The sequence below is a fragment of the Leptopilina heterotoma genome, unplaced genomic scaffold (genome assembly GCF_015476425.1).
Source record: "Leptopilina heterotoma isolate Lh14 unplaced genomic scaffold, ASM1547642v1 Lhet_161, whole genome shotgun sequence".
NCBI classification, from domain to species: domain Eukaryota; kingdom Metazoa; phylum Arthropoda; class Insecta; order Hymenoptera; family Figitidae; genus Leptopilina; species Leptopilina heterotoma.
This window is the reverse complement of record NW_025110876.1, coordinates 1,566,555-1,584,094: the sequence shown is the minus strand read 5'-3', so window position 1 is coordinate 1,584,094 and position 17,540 is coordinate 1,566,555. Positions and strand designations below refer to the sequence as shown.

Genomic DNA, 17,540 nt, shown 5'->3' with positions numbered 1-17,540 from the left:
TTTAATTCGACCAGGAAAAATCGGAAATTTTTTGCCAAATCGGGAATTTTCTTATCTAATTAAAAAATATTTTATTATATTAATTCGTTTTTAAAAAATTGCTTTTTGCTTTAATTTTTATTGATGTAATATTTTAATTTGTCAAAATTTAAGCCCTACATTCAGACTACAATATAGGTCTTATTTTCGATTTTAGCAGTCGTAACGTAAGGTCTACTTGCGATACAATTAGTTCGAATTAGACTATACAAAACTCCAAAAGCTGGTGGAAAATTAGGATTAATTTTTAATACATGAATTGAAATACTACAAACGCATAATGTACTACAAACTGACAAATACTGGTCTGTAAATCTGAATTAGTTGAAAATAGTATTTCATAGGAAAAGTCATTTACTAATTCAAACAGTAATATTGTTCTAATGAAGTAGTTAATGTAACTAATTATTAGTTTTTACCAATCAAATTAAATTCCCGATTGGTAGACACCTCTTCAAATATATTAGTAGAAACTAAAACCCGTCGAAGACGGGTACGACAGCTAGTTTGTTTATAAAAAAATTTTTTTTTATTAAAAAATTTAAAAAAAAATTTACATTTCTTAAAAGTCGAAAGAAAACTAAAACTTTCATTCTTTGACAACTTTTTCCTAAACTCAATATTTTCGGACTTATAAGCTACTGAATATAGGTCTACAATTAAAAGTCCAAATTTTCGAAAATTCATAACTCGAAAATTTGGACAATTAAACATAAATAAAAAAATACGTGTCTGTTTTTTTTCGATACAGAATAGAAAAAAAATATTTTTGGCCGATTTTAAGAGGTCGACTTAAATCTCATGTGGAATTGCCCATATATTTAATTAATTATTAAAAATAATCTATTTCTAGAAGAATTTTATAGTTAAAAATACTAAAAAAATGGAATTTTGAAGAAGTTACAAATGATTGCAGAAATTCAATTATTTTCAAAAGTAATAAAATTCTTATCACAAAATTCAATTATGTTCAAAATTTACAAAAAAATCTCGAAAAAATCCCAATTATTATCTTTAGAAATAAAAAACTTATTCTTTAAAATTCAATTATTTTCAAAACTTTTAATAAAATTCTTGTCAAAATTTCAATTATGTATTTTTAAAAATTTTCCTCATTTCAATAATTTTTAATATCTACTATTTTAATAAAATTTCTCAAAAGAATTCAATTATTTAAAAACAATATTAATAAAATTGTACGCAAATATTTAATTATTTTCATAAATAATAAAAATTTCACAAGAATTCAAATATTTAGAAATTTGTTATAAGTTTCTTCTCAATAATTCAATTACTTTCAGAAATATTAAAACTCATGGCAGAATTTCAATTATTTTTAATAGAATTTTAATCCAATTCCTTGAAAAATGTAACTATTCTAAAAATTTTTATTACAATTCGTCAAAAGAATTCAATTATTTAAAAATTTGTTAATAAAATTAAAGATGAAACTTTAAGAAAAAAATAAAAGAATAAAATTCTTTATAAGAATTAAATTTTAAGAACCATTCAATTCCCTATTGAAAATCCCCATATGGGAAACCACATGGGAAACCACATGGGATCCTATGTCAAAAACCATGTAAAACCCTACTTCCATGAAGGAAACCACGTGGTTTACCATGTGGTTTCCCATGTCAAACCATATGGGAAATTGAGACAGGATTTTAGTTAGGAATAGACATGGGGAATTTGAACAGTTCATCTATGCATAAAACCATATCAAATCCCACATGTTTTTCCCAGTCAAATCCTAAACCGAATCCCATGTGAAAAACAGTATCATTTATTTATAATTATTTTCCCAAGTCAATCCCCAAGTGAAAAACAGTATCATTTATTTATAATGATTTTCCCATGTCAAATCCTAAACCAAATCCCATGTGAAAAACATTATCCGCCTTATTGAATATCCCTACATGGGAATCCACTTGGAATTTTACAAGGGATTTCACATAGGATTTTATATGGGAATTGACATAGGATTTCATGCAAGATTTCACCTAGGATTTAATATGAGATATCACATAGTATTTTATTAAAGATCCAATGAAGAAATTTTCAAAGGATTAAAAATTATTTAATAAAAAATTAAATAATAAATAGTATTAGTGTTACAAGTCATCAAAAAAGTAAAAAAAACGATCATTTGAAACACGTCCTCTCTGCTACAGGTTCTCAGCTTTTATATACTTCCAGAGTCGTCTCAACAGCGAGAGAAGTCACTTTCGCCACCTAGCGGTGAAAGTATAGGAGCGACAGTAATCTTTATCATTAAAAAAAACCATGTGGAAACCATGTGGAATACCACGTAGGATTCCATGTGGTTTCCTACGTGGGAATTTACATGGGATTTTATATTGTTATTGAGCAATATTGTTATTGAGCAATAAAAAATATGCATAAAATATGAGTACCTATATTTTTTTCTTCTTAATCAAAATTTTTTAACAATTAACAATTTTCTATAGTATTTTTTATAAATAAAAACAATAATAATTTGCATAATAATTGATTAGATCATTCAAATGAAATTCCAATTTGTAATATTATTTAATAAAAATCATGAAAAAATACCTGCATATTTTCGATTTGTCAAATAAAATTTTTTTAAGAAAAAAAGAGCATTCATAAAAACAAACTTTAAACTGTGCGGACAGAATGAATGAAAGAAGTACTAAGATTAATATAGTTAATTTTAAAAATATTTATGTAAATTCATTCGGCGAATTTAATTAAAATTGTATTGAAGATAATAATAAATTTAATTCTTGGGAAGAATTTTTTATTTTTGAAAATAATTAAATTACCTATGTTTTGAAGAATTTTATTTTAATTTTGGAAAGATTTGAATTTTTTCAATGAATTGAGTTAAAATTTTAATTGGAGATAATTGAATTCCTAAGTAGAATTTTATTATTTATAAAAATAATTGAATTATTATATCAAAACATTTTACTCAAATTTTTGGAAAACTGCATTTTTTACAGAATTTTATTACAATTTATTTTATACAATAATAAATAAATAAATTTTGGAAATAATTGATTTTTTCCGAAGAATTTAGTTGAAATTGTACTGGAATTTTTTTGAGATATTTTGATAAAATTGTATTAAAAATAATTGTATTGTTTCAAAGAATTTTGTTACAATTTTGGAGATAATTATTTTTTTTCGATTAATTTAACCCTAGAAGGAGTAACTGGGGTGTCTGGACACCCCAATTACTCCCTAACATACAAAAATTATCAAGATAAGTAAATTTTAATTTTTTTAAAAAATCGTTTTCAATCAGTTAAAATCATCTGATAAAGTATAAATTGATAGGTTATGCATGAAAAAGTTGTATTTTATAAAAAAGAAACATTTTTATACAAAAATTCTATTTTTATGAAAAATAGACAATCTGTATTTGTAACAACTTACGAAATTTGAGTTAAGATTTATTGAAAATTTCTGTGCTCTCTCTACAGTCAAAGATTAAATTCTAATACAAAAAAATGTTGTAAATGCCAGTCAAATTTAAATTATAAATTCTATATTGTTAATAATATTTTAACATATATTATAGAGTTATTTAAAATTGTTAATTAAAACTTTGATTAAATATTAATTTACAGAATCACTTCAAAAATTATAAATTTTATTGTTAATATATATTCAGATATATTAAGTTTGTAAAATTTTAAATTTATAACACTATTTTTAATTTTTAATAAATATTAATTGTTAAAGTCCATTTTATAATTCATTTTCATGATTTTCACTATTCGCCAATTGTCTTAAATTTCTTTCACTTCAGATGTTCAAATAACTATGTTTTTTTTAAGTAATACAAAAACTAATTTTTTTCCTTAAAAGTGTATCTATTTAACTTTAAAAACCTAAAATAGTTTTTAAATTAGTCAAATTTTTAAGAAACAACAGCGTTTTTTATGAAAACAGTCAATTTTGCAATTTTTAGGTGTTTTTTCAAAATTTTTTTAATTTATCAAAATATGAATAATATTATTGTATTCCTTATAATAAACCAATCAAATTCACTATACATAATTTTTTTTACGTCAAATAGAAACCTTATAAAACAAGTTTAAAGCGTGGGGTGTCGGGACACCCCAGTTACTCCTTAGAGGGTGAGTAAATTCACATACTCCTTCTAGGGTTAATTAAAAATGTGTAACGAAGTGAATCGTTACTTATATTCTCCCGAATCTGTAGTGTGTCAGAAAAGTATATTTTGATATAGCGAGTTGTCTTGTTTCTTGTCAAGTCCCTTGTATATCTGTCTTTTATTATGTTATGTGTTGTGAACCGGTTGAGAGTGTCAAAAAGCGTTATAATTTGGAAGCGTCTCAACGGTTAATTCCCAGTAAGAAGTAAGGAATTAATAAGAATCAAAAATTTTTAATTCTTTTGAATTCCGTTTGTGACCAATTCTTTTCATTTTCATTTGGAGAAGCCGAAAAAAAGCTAAGTTTATTCTTTTGAATACCGTTTTAATATTTTAAGCGGAAAAAAAATTTGACGGTTCGAAGATTTGAACCCTTAAGCTTCATTGTCGGAGACAAACAGCTTGTCCGCTCAGCTATTTAAACTGTACTATGACTTACCGAATTTTAGAAGCACTTATCTCAAAGTGTTGCAAACTTCAAAGGAATTAAAAAATTACAAAATATTAAAACGAAATAGACAGGAATTGAACTTACCGAGTATCACACAGTATTTCGGAATTCACAAAAATTCAAAAATTCAAGAAATATTAAAACGGAATTGATTGACTTTCAAAAAATCTTTGCCTCAAAAAGGAATACATAAGAATTGGACAGAAATGGAATTCAAAAAAATTGATAATTTAACATTTTCTGTAAAAAGTTAAAAATGTCCAATTCTTCTCAATTCCTTACTTCTTACTGGGTTATTATTTAAAAAGGGTTCGTTGTGTATCCAAAGCTGTTTTTGCATCGCGGCTTTTTAGTAGAGGAATCCCCAGATGAGATTAGTGAATATTTGTTCGTGTTGAGAAATAGTTCCTTGTCGTTACAAGGAACGTAAATTTGTAATGAAATATTTTCATGCAAAATAAATCGTTCAACTTCAGGAGTGGTAGCCCTGACTCCAAAAGTTGTCTGCTCTATTGACCAATAAGAAAAAGGTTTCAGAAATTATACATTGCAGTAGGCCAAACTGCTATGCTTGTACTTCAATAAAACCGATCACTCTAAAAATAATTGAATTGTTTCGAAGAATTATATTTCAATTTTGGAAATAACTGAATTTTTTCAAGGAATTTAGTTGAAATTGTATTGGAGATAATTGAATTCCTGGGTAGAATTTTATTATTTATCAAAATAATTGACTCCTAAAGGCGCTCGCACAGCTCTACTGCTTGCCTACCTGCCTGCAGGTTGTCATGGTAACACATAAGAGTAAGAGAGTCAGAAAATTCAAATTAAATGTTTTTTCTCTCTCACTCTCATTGCGCCTGCCTGCGCAGGCAGGCAGGCAGTAGAGGTGAGAGAGTACCTTTACGATGAGTTTTATTAAAATTTTTGAAAGAATTTGAATTGTTATGAAAAGTTTTATTATAATTTTGGAAAATAATTAAATTTTTATAAAAAACGATATAAAATTTTTTGAAAATAATGAAGTTCTTTCAAAAAATGTTATTAAAATGCTTGAAAACAATAAATGACAACGACTAAATTATATTGAGTTTAATATTAAATGTATATTAATTTAAATTTGATATCGGCAGGCTTCGAGAGGATCGAGGGAGAGGCACTCGTCGACGAAGACAACGTCGTCATCGGCACATGAATCGAGTCCAAAAGCGACGCGTCTCGACATTGACGATGACACGAATATGGTTGTCAAGGACGGAGAGGATTGTGGACGAGCATCATCGTCCTCCTCCTCGTCCACCACACGGCGAAGAGAAGCCCGAAGGGATTCGGAGGATTCGCGACGATCAGATGATGCATCGTGTGACACGAAGAAAGCACGTTTAGACGACGATGTCACGCCAAGATTGAGACTGAATACTAGTCTGGCAACGGATCCTGCTCTCCGGCCAGCCACCGTTGCCGCTCTCACCATCAAACCTGAGAATGTCTCGCCTCCAAACCAAACGCCACCGCTGCCCGTTGGACTCCAAAATGGTAAGAAAATCACCAAAGCAAAGAAGTGAAAAGGAACTTATTTTTTCATTTTATTTTATTTTACTCTTACAGCGATTGCCTCCGGTCGTCTTTACGTGTTGCCAACGGACGGGAAGGAGACTATAACTCTTGAGCCGGCAAGACCAGCGCCGTTGATTTGTCCTCCATGTGGAATTAGGTTTAGTTCAGCGAGCACTTTGGAAGCACATCAGACATTCTATTGCGCTCATCGGCCACGTCTAGAGGAGGACTCGGCGAATAATGACGAGGACGATGAGAAAAGTGGCAAATTCGACGTACGCAAGGCCTACGCGTGTCCACATTGTTCGTACAGTGCTGACAAGAAAGTCTCTCTCAATCGGCACATGAGGATGCACGCCGCTTCACCCGTGACACCTTCTGTACCACCAGCACCAACAACTCCCGTGGGGAATTCCGCGTCCGTCACTCCCGTTTCCAATGGAACCCTCAACGAGGAGGCCGAGAGATACTGCCGCAATTGTGACATCAGGTCCTTCATTATTTCTTTAACTTTATCTAAATTTCTCAATCTCAAGAAGAAAAGGACTTTTTTTCTTTTTCTCTTCTTTCTCTTTAAATGTTTATTACTACTTTTAAAAGTAAATTGTTAAAAAATATCAAAAAATTATTTGAAAGTATTTGAATTTAAAAAACGAAGAATTCAAATTATTATTTAGGGAAGTTAAAAATTTTTCTGAAAATCAGGAAATCAGGTAAAATTAATTGAAAGTAATTGAATTTTACAAAACTTTAGAATTCAAGTCATTATAAGGATAAGGGAAAAAGTTTGAAAAAAAAATTCTGGAAATCAGGAAAAAGTCTAGATCGACTCTTTTTGCACCTTAATGATAGAACGTCCAAGCGCCCGTCCTGCCGGAAGAACGTTCCGAAAGGCCTTTTCGATATAAGGCTTTTAAAAAAAGGGAATTCAATTTTTCTTTTCCGGCACTCTTTGGGATTAAAGTAGACAAAAAGACGAAGAAATCCATATATTTTAATTTTCAAAATAATAATATTAAACCATTTTTCAAAGCCCTCAAACTTCCTATGTTTTAAAAAGTAAAAAAAAACATTCTTTCGTAAATTTAATGTAAAATCTACAAAAATCAATATTTTTGGCCGGACAAGTCTCTTCCTCTTCAGAAACGTTCAAAAAATGAAAACTAATTGTTTAATTAAAAAAAATTTTTTTAAATAAAAATATTTACATGTACTGAAAGCTGAAGTTTTTGCCTCATATATTTTTCGTTATGTTCATCAAAATCCGTATTAACTTTACAAAGCGATCTCGAAGGGACTCACGTGAGTCTTTTTTGTCCTGCCGGAAGGACGTTGGACACTTTATGGTTAACAGTATGTGACTGTTAGAAATTGAATGGTAATTTTTTCGACCACTTTCCTCTTTAAATGTTTAATAAATTGATATGTGCAAAAGTTTTAATAATTCAAAAATAAATTATAATAAAACACTTTGAAATCGGTAGAGACGAGAAATTGATTAGAAGTGACCGTGACAACATTACTGCCTTTCTTTATTGTATTTTAGATTTTCGTACAAAATGGGGTCGAAAAAATGACCATTGAGTAGCTAAATGACTAAATGGACGAATGAAACTAATATAATTTCTTTCTTGAAAAAATAGGTTCAGTTCGTTGAAGACGTACCGCGCGCACAAGGCGCATTACTGTAATACAAGACACGTGGTAAAGGATGCACAACCAGCGCCAGCATCGGTGAAAGCATCTCCGCCAACGAGTTCGAGTCCTGGTGATTCGCCCCCGCCTCAGCCGTGTCTGGCCCTACCGACAAATCCAATCCTCATTGTTCCTTATTCATTGTTTCGTGGTGCGAGTGTTCTGGCGGCTCCCGCTCTTCCTGCTCCCGATACCGCGTGCTTCCTATTGCCAAATGGATCATTACAGCCAATGACGAGGGGTATTTCCACGACACAAAATACCGTGACCGAGGCACCATCCGTTCTTCGCGCCGCGAATAAACCATCGACACCGTCATCAATTGGTTCAACATCAACGTCACCCACTGCGCCCGCCTCGGCACCACTCGATCTCAGTATCAGACGTTCGCCTGTTCATCAGGACGAGAAGGAGAATAGAGTTTCTCCAGCGCCAACGTCATTGCCACCGCCACCGGGCAGTCCGAGATCAAGGGGCAGCAGCAGTCCACGTTCAAGAACAATTTCGAGCAACACAACAAATGCTGTTGTTTCGAATCCAACAACTGAACTTGCACTTAGATTGACTGATTTGCCACCGCCTCAGGCTCCTGGAGTTCTTGTTAAACAAGGTGTCTCCCGGTAAAATGATATTTCACTACTTTTCAATTGATAAAATAAATAAGCCCCTTAAGGGCTTACGCGTGACTTTCGTTGGCCCCGCGTTCATCCCCGCGTTATTATTATTATTATTCTATAATAAAAAATTTAGCAATATATAAAGTTTTAATTTCACCAATGATTTGAAAACAATTAGAAATTTATATTCATGTCATGGACTATTTTTGCTTTTTTAAGAAGAAAGTTTATTATATTGAGGAAATTAAATGGTCATGAAATGAACAACTTGTTTAATTAACTTTTAATATTTTAATATTATTATTCCTTTTAACTTTTTTCAATTTTTAATTTTAATTATTCTTTTGAAATTTTAATAAATAAATGCCTAATTTTATTTCTTCATTTTTCTAGGTGTAAGGAGTGCAACATTGTGTTTTGCCGACATGAAAATTTTGTGGCCCACAAAAAACATTACTGTCAAGCAAGGGAAAGTACAATAAGTAGTCCACCACCCCCGGGAACGCCTTCACCTCCTCTTGTTCAGCTTATATGCGCCGCTTGTGGTATTAAATTTGCTTCGATGGACAATCTCGCTGCTCATCAAGCATTCTACTGTCCAAAGAGGCCAGAATCTCAGGAACATCATACTCGATGTCACAAATGCAAGGTTATTGTCTTGTCCATTATTTATTTATTTGCCATTATAAACGGGACATGCATTATAATTTACATCCCACAATTTTTACCCTAATTTTATCAATTTTTTTTATTTTTCTACACTATGGATATTCATTTTGACAAAATTTTCAATTCTTCCGTGTTTTTATTTAACGAAATTTTCACTTCACTGAATATTTTTAATTAGAAAAATTGTCTAGATTTCGAAATTTTCTTCAGTAAAAAATTGTAGTTTGTAGTTTCTTTACATTATTTTTTTGCCTATCTTTTTGTATGACTATATATATATATATGGGTGAATCTCTCAAAAAGGACAAATGACACGTTCAAGACATTTTTCTAAAAAATATTTAAAATTAATAAAAATAATGGCCGCCATATGATAATATTTAACACGATTTAATCAGGTCATATGAGAAAAAAAATAAGTTTTATATTATCTGAAATATCCATATTCATATGGTGCAAAAACTCCATTCCGTTACCGTGCATGAAGCTAATTTTACTCAAAGAATGAATATTACTTCCCATTTAAAATCTAATTTCATCTCTTGTTCAGTAATATTTATTAATTATTCTTTATTTTACTTAAATCCGGAAAAGGTAAGGCAAAATATTTCAAATTCTATTTTCTAGAATTAAATTAGTTTTGTGCGCCATTGAAAACTCCATTCCATTACCGGTCACAAATATACAAATTAAAGATAAACAAACATGTTAGGGAAGCAATACAAAGGTAAATAGTATTTAGAATACTAGTGTGATTGAAGATCAGTGCGAATTAGGATGAAAGAAAAGAAAATATTCAGTATAAATGAGATTTTCAGTTGAGTAGTCGGCATCGACAGAAAGAAAACTCCATTCCGTTACCGCAGTAAATTCTAAATTTTTATAAGTAAATGATAAATATTATTATTAATTTATAGAATATTCTTTTATTTAAATAAAATATAGCAAATACTATTGATTGCTTGTTAATAAAATTTTATCTTTTTACATTAGAGTCAATAAATTTCGGAGCTATCGAAATTAACAAAACTCCATTCCGTTACCGCCAGTGGCTTTTCTTTTTTTTTGATAAGTAAATGAAAATTTTTATTAATAATTCTTTGAATAATTTTTTATTTTTATAAAACTTAACGACATTTAACGTTTTAATTCAAAGTTTAGAAAATTTTTTAATATATAAGTAATAAATTTAAGCGTCGTCCAAGGGAGCAAAAACTCCATTCCGTAACCGACAGTACTTTTTTCGTTTTTTGCTAAATAAATGATAAATAAATTTAAAACTCATTTCTCGGGGGTTTTTGGAGCCACTGATTACAAAGTTAAAGTTAGTTCTTTAAAATTCAAAATGGCGGATCCAAAATGGCGGACGAAATATTTTAGAATTTAGTGAAATGGCTTAAATTTCGTTACTCGGGAGTTTTTTGGGTCGCTGATTACGAATTTAATGTTAGTTTTTTAAAATTCAAAATGGCGGATCCAAAATGGCGGACGAAATATTTTAGAATTTAGTGAAATGGCTTAAATTTTCTTACTCGGGGGTTTTTGGAGTCGCTGATTACGAATTTAATGTTAGTTTTTTAAAATTCAAAATGGCGGACGAAATATTGAAACAAGTTGTTCATTTCATGACCATTTAGCTTCCTCAATGTATAAAAATTGCGGTATTGCAAACTTTTGAAAAACTATGTACAAAAGGGTTCGTCCAGAAGATTTGTTAAAAATAAAATTATATAAATCATTTATAATTTATAAGTTGTTATATAAATATTTGGTGAAATTTACACTTTCATTTGCCAATTGCTTCTTTTTTATGATAGAATAATCATTTCAAAATATTAATATTAATATTAAATAAATTATGAAAAAAATACAAAATTTGAATTTTTTTTAAAAAGAAAAATATTTATTAATTTGATAAATTTTGATAAAATATATACTTTGTATACATCAATCGATTCGTTTTCTTGTCAGGAATGCAATTTTGAGAAAAATTAATGAAAATTTTAACAAATAAAAAAATTATTTCAAAAAATACAAAAAAAAATTTTTTCTGAATTTTAAAAAAATTGTATAAAAAAAATTTTTGTAGATATTTTCGAAAATCCTTGTGTCAGATTTTAGGTATTAATGACTGCAATAAACCTGCAAAATTTCAGGACAATCCATCAAAATTTGTCTGAGATAATTTGTACACAATTTTTGTGACATACACACATACATACACACACACATACATCTGGACATTTGCTCATAATTGAATATACATATGTTTTAGATGAAAATGAGTCCATATAACCTTCTTTTGAAAAATTTAAAATCGTCACCAATGCAAAGCTTCCTCATGAGGAAGCAAAATTAATTGGATTAGCTTGAAAATAAATTCTAAATAAAATTCATAATCTTCACCCTCGAAAACCTCCAAGTATCAAATTTCAAGCTAATCCAATTTAATTTTCAAATATTTTATCCGCCATTTTGAATTTTAAAAAAATAACATCAGATTTGTAATCAGCGACCCCAAAATCCCCTAGACAACAAATTTGAGAAGAATCCAATCAATTTTTACAAATTTGACCGCCATATTGGATCCGCCATTTTGAATTTTTGAATTATGACCGTAATCAGCGTAATCATTATTCGTAATCAGCGACCTCGAAAACCCTAGAGTAACCATTTTCAAGCCAATTCACTCATTGTATTTGCGACAAAAAATTAAACAATTATTTTACAATAAACAATTATTTTTTAAACAATAATGTTTTTAAAGATCGTAACCACATATTTTAGAGACTTACTATAGTCCTCCTCTTCTCATAGGAATAGTCATTTTAATGTTTTTGAAACTTTTTTTTTTAATTACAATTTAGAATTTGTTCTTTTTGAGAGATTCACCCATATGTTACCGGCAAAACCCGAAGTCCAGGCATTTTGCGAAATGCCTAGGCAATTCGAGAAATGCCTAAGAATTTAGAAAATACCTGAATTTCCTAGAGATTTACAGGCTGTTCTCGAATTGCCTAGGCATTTCGCGAATTGCCGGGGCCGTTTTAGGCAAATTATCAAGTTGCCTAAAAAGGCTTCGTCATTTCGCGAAATGCCTAGTCAATTCGAGAAATTGACTAAAGAATGAAGTGTACAGTAAAAAATTATTATTTGTTGCAACACGTCGAACTGTTATGTCATTTTGAGTTGCATAGAAGATTTTTTTTTCTACAGAGGCATCTTTTTGTATTGCACGGTTTTGTGCAATTACAACGCAAATATCCTTGTCCAGACTTATTAGACTGTTGTGTTGCAACAGAGCGCAGGGAAATGCTCTCGTTGTGAAGAACTTCTTCCTTGTCAATAAAGTTCGTCTTGCATTTTTCGAATTCTGACCTGCAAATATAATTACAATTGTTATTAAAATTGGTAAAAGAAATTAGTCACTATAAGAACTAATGATGAATTATAATTTACCTGCTGTATAATCGGTTTATTATACCATAACGTGTCCCAACTTTAAAAAGATCGTGCTCTATTTCTAAGCAGTAGCGTAACAAGAGAGGCCGGGGCCCTGGGGCGAGTAAAGCCTCGGGGCCCACTAGTAGAAATGAAATTTGATTAACAGTGGGAAATACCTACCAAATACCTTACAGCAGTAATAAAATTACTGCTGATTCTCTTTCAAAACATTTATTAAGTTTTTCTAGTCGTAAGAAATATTTATGGAAGAATGTTGAGACTAGATAACAAGCTTAAAGTATATTTACTCAAAGTCATAAATAAAAATTTTAGTATAATTTATTATAACAATTTGACAATAGAATGATTACAATATATATTAAAGATAAAATTTTATCTTTAGAATTTATTTAAACAAGATTTTTAATTTCAAATATGTTCATATTAAATATCAATAATAATTTATTAATTTAATAAAATGAAAAATAATAATAAATATAATAAATAAATAAAATAATTTAAAAAATTAATAATAATCTAAGTTTTATAATTAAATCGTCTTAATCGCGGGGCCCCCAAAGTCGCGGGGCCCCGGGATTACGCCCGGTTTGCCCTATGGTAGTTCCGCCACTGTTTCTAAGACTACTCCAACAACGTTCCTAAGGTCACTTTTCGCCTTATCCACATCCGGAATTGGAATTATTATGTTGTCTCCAACTTCAATCGCTTCATGATGTTTATCAGAAACTGTTTTCATTTTTTTGGCTTGCCTTTCTAGCCCTTCTGCAGCTTCTTGTCTAGCGGACATAATTTCTTCTTGTCTTCTGTCTATTGAGTCGTCTGATGATGAACTTCCACTTGCATCGTCATTTTCATCTATGTCATTACTCTTCAGCACGTCTTGAAGATCATCTTCAGTTCGGATTTTTTTTATAATGTCACTCGGTAGCTTAGAAGTAGAGAGGCCAACTTTTGGATCCGTACCAAACATTGCTTTATATGGTGCCTGTTTTATTCCGGAATGCAGAGATCTATTTTTCATAAATTGAATAAATTTTAATCCTTCTGCCCACTTGGTCGTTTTATTATCTTTCATCCACACAGCTAACATGTTTTCAATGTCTTGATTTGCTCTCTCAACCGACCCCTGGCTTTGGCTGTGTCTTGGTTTTCCGTGGACAATTTTGAGTTCAGGACATAATGATGCTAATTCTGTGATAATCTGATTCACAAATTCACGGCCATTATCAGACTGAAGGATAACAGGGGCACCGAAAGTGAGAAATATGTCTAACAGTTGATAAGCAATCTGTAAAATATAATATAATATAATATAATATAATATAATATAATATAATATAATATAATATAATATAATATAATATAATATAATATAATATAATATAATATAATATAATATAATATAATATAATATAATATAATATAATATAATATAATATAATATCTATATTAATAAAATCAGACTTTTGTCTGTACATTGCACGAAATTAATTTTTTCTAGCATAATTTATTTATTTGAACAACGGAGAATCCAAAAATGGTAATAGAAAATTTCCTGTCTGTATGTATGTATGTATGTATGTGTGTATGTATGTATGTATGTATGTATGTCCGCAAAATTTTGTTCGCGTATAACTTGAAAACGTCTTGACCGATTGAAGTAAAATTTGGCAATCTTTCAGGTATTGGTCTAACTTAAAATATTAGCTATATTTGATGAAAAAATATTGAGCTGAACAAAAGTTATGAATTTTTCAAAAAATTCAAAAAAAATTTTTTTTTCAATTTTTGCAGATTGGCATAAATTTTTTAATTTATTAATAATATAAATGATTTTAAAGATATATAAAAATAAATTGAATAAAAAATAATATTAATATGAAAAAAAATTATGAATTTTCCGAAAAATTCAAATTTTTTTTTAAATTTTGACAGATTGCTGTAAATTAATCAGTTATGACTTTTGTAAGATATATATAAGCAATAAATTTGCAGATTTTAAATATATTAATTAGAACGGGAGGTATTCAATTTTTTCAAAAAATTTAAAAAATGGAAAATTTCCAAATTTTATATTTTTTAATGTATATTTTTTAAACTTTCTGTAATTAAATATTTTTATTGTTTATACTCCTGCCCTATTGGCCTTACGCACTTCGACAAGAGTCCCCGAGAAATACTTTTTTGGATTAAGCATAACCATTCTACTTTAGAAATTTTCTATATATTAACCTAATTTGCGTCTACAGCCGACTTTATTAGGAGTACTCAATTGCAAAAATTTCGAAAATATTAAAAATGGAGATTCTTATCATAAAATTGATACTGCAGGAATTCAAGAACATGTGATACGATACTTGCATTATGCTACTGGGCAAAAACTTAGATAGTAAAAAGTTTGGTTATTTTAATTCTAGATTTAACTTTTAGGGATGTTTTGAGCATTGTAAAGGCAAAAGTTAAACAGGGTGTCTATTATTATTTTTGTTTAACAAACTATCCGGTTTTTCCCAGCTTTGTCCAAATTTTTCCAGGTGTATCTTTTCTCATCAAATATAAATTTTCTTGATAAGAATTAACAATAAATAAAACTACAAATGGCTACAAAAATTCACTTATTTTATGAAAATACTCTTCGACGGGTTTTTGTTTTTACTAATACTTTTAACAGGGGTTCTACCAACTGGAAAAAACGGGAAATATGCAGGAATTTAATTTAATCGGGAAAAACTGTGAATTCAGCCTGCAATATAGGTCTTATTTTAGATTTTAGCAATTATGATACAATTAGTTCGAATTTTACTTTACTCTAAAAACTGGTGGAAATTTTGGATTAACTTATAATACAATAATTAAATTTCTACAAATAATTGACAAAACATTGTTCTCTGCATTTTAATTAATTAAAAATAAATTATTTGATGGTAAAAAGTCAATCACTGATTTAAAATAGTAATATTTTTCTAATGAAATAGTTAATAGTAGCTAAATATTATTTTTTCCGGGCAAATTAAATTCCCCGCTATTTCCCATTTTTCGAGACTGGTCGACACACTATTGAATGTATTTGTAGAAACTAAAACCCGTCGAAGACGGGTACGACAGCTAGTAATATAATATAATATAATATAATATAATATAATATAATATAATATAATATAATATAATATAATATAATATAATATAATATAATATAATATAATATAATATAATATAATATAATATAATATAATATAATATAATATAATATAATATAATATAATATAATATAATATAATATAATATAATATAATGTTTTCAAATCTTTATTTATATTTTTTAAATTTTTGAAATCAAAGTAAACAAAACTTTTAATATTTGTTAAAATTAAATAATGTAATAATAAACTGTTTTAAAAATGAAATACCTCTGCTGCACGTTTTGATGACAGTGGTCGAAGAATAACAAATTTTGTTAGGTGGTCCTGGTACACCATGACGAATTCGGGTATTTCCTAAATTCTTAAGCATTTCTCGAATTGCCTAGGCATTTCGCAAAATACCTGGTCTTCGGGTTTTGCCGGTAACACATATATATATATATATATATATATATATATATATATATATATATATATATATATATATATATATATATATATATATATATATATATATATATATATATATATATATATATATATATATATATATATAATTCGATTTACTAAGAATCTCGATAAATATGAAATTACGTTTCGTTCAAAAAGAGTACGATACTCTAAAGTTTTTATTTCGACACTTGGTGTATTAATTGGAAAAATTTGTTTTAGGCAATAATCGAATCAGGAAGTACTCATACGTGTACCAGCAGTTCGACAGGTGGATGGCGATGTCCAGTTTGCGGTGCAGTGAGTCCAACGGCTTTGGCCGCTCAGCGACATATGGATGCTCATCAAGGTGTTAAAGCTTTTAGGTGTACAATTTGTCGATATAAAGGAAATACCCTTCGTGGCATGAGAACACATATCAGAATGCACTTTGAAAAACGTGGCACAGATCTGCAGGTGTGTAATTCTATATCGTCTGTGTATCAGATTTTTTTCCTTCAATTTTTCATTTTTCTTTTGTATTTTTGTTGAATTTATTTTCTTCTTGTAATTTTATTCTTATTTTTTAATTTTCTTCACGTACTTTTATCGAATTTATTTCATATTAGTATTAATTTTATTCTGTTAAATTTATTTTCTTCTAGTATTTTTAATTATCGAATCTTCTATATTAATAATTGTTGTTAGTTGTTGTTTGCTTTTTTGTTGAATTATTTTCTTTCTGTAGTTCTATAAAGTTTTTCATTTTCTATTTGAATTATTATTGTATAGTTTTCTCATAGAGGAATTATTGTAATGCCAAAATTTTTCGAGTTCGATTTTTTGACATATCTTTATGTTATTTGACCTCAGGAATTCAAAAATGACATTTTTAGAAAATGTTTTTCCCCATTTGTTTTTGTGCGAGTGTGTAAACATTACATTTTCATAAATATCTCGAGATCATGAAGAGCTTTAGGGATGAATTTTTTTTAAATTGTAGGTCTCACTGCGGACATAAAATGAGAGTACTTTAGGATAGATTAATAAAGTTTTAACTATATTGTTTTTGGATTTTTAACTTTGACCATAACTTTAAAAAAATGTTAGGATACCTATAAATGTTTTTCCATAATTTTGTAGAGTTTTTTAGGCGCATCTTTTGAGCCCTAATTCAACATTTTTCGTACATATTAACCGGAGATATTAAACTTTTAAAAATCTAAAATTTTGGAAAATTAGACTTTTTTGAAAATTTTGTTAAAAAATGTATAAGTAACGTTAAAAATATCGTTACCAACTTGTAGA

The 17,540-nt window shown here is 28.9% G+C and overlaps 2 protein-coding genes across 3 annotated transcripts in view; one reads left to right on the top strand and one right to left on the bottom strand.

Annotated features, from left to right (window-relative positions):
* LOC122498892 (zinc finger protein ush) overlaps positions 1-17,540 on the top strand; it is a 384,383-nt gene that overhangs the window by 363,377 nt on the left and 3,466 nt on the right. For both annotated transcript variants that reach the window (XM_043606888.1, XM_043606887.1), the window contains exons 3-7: positions 5,795-6,197; positions 6,270-6,708; positions 7,862-8,533; positions 8,924-9,179; positions 16,476-16,709. In XM_043606888.1, coding sequence (XP_043462823.1) covers positions 5,795-6,197; positions 6,270-6,708; positions 7,862-8,533; positions 8,924-9,179; positions 16,476-16,709 — 2,004 coding nt within the window. The remainder of the gene's footprint in view (positions 1-5,794; positions 6,198-6,269; positions 6,709-7,861; positions 8,534-8,923; positions 9,180-16,475; positions 16,710-17,540) is intronic.
* Positions 13,179-16,180, bottom strand: LOC122498895 (KRAB-A domain-containing protein 2-like). Its single transcript, XM_043606892.1, has 2 exons — positions 16,071-16,180; positions 13,179-13,952 (listed from the first exon to the last, which is right to left on the bottom strand). Exons 1-2 carry the CDS (start codon positions 16,137-16,139, stop codon positions 13,257-13,259), a joined length of 765 nt encoding a protein of 254 aa, XP_043462827.1. The 5' UTR covers positions 16,140-16,180; the 3' UTR covers positions 13,179-13,256.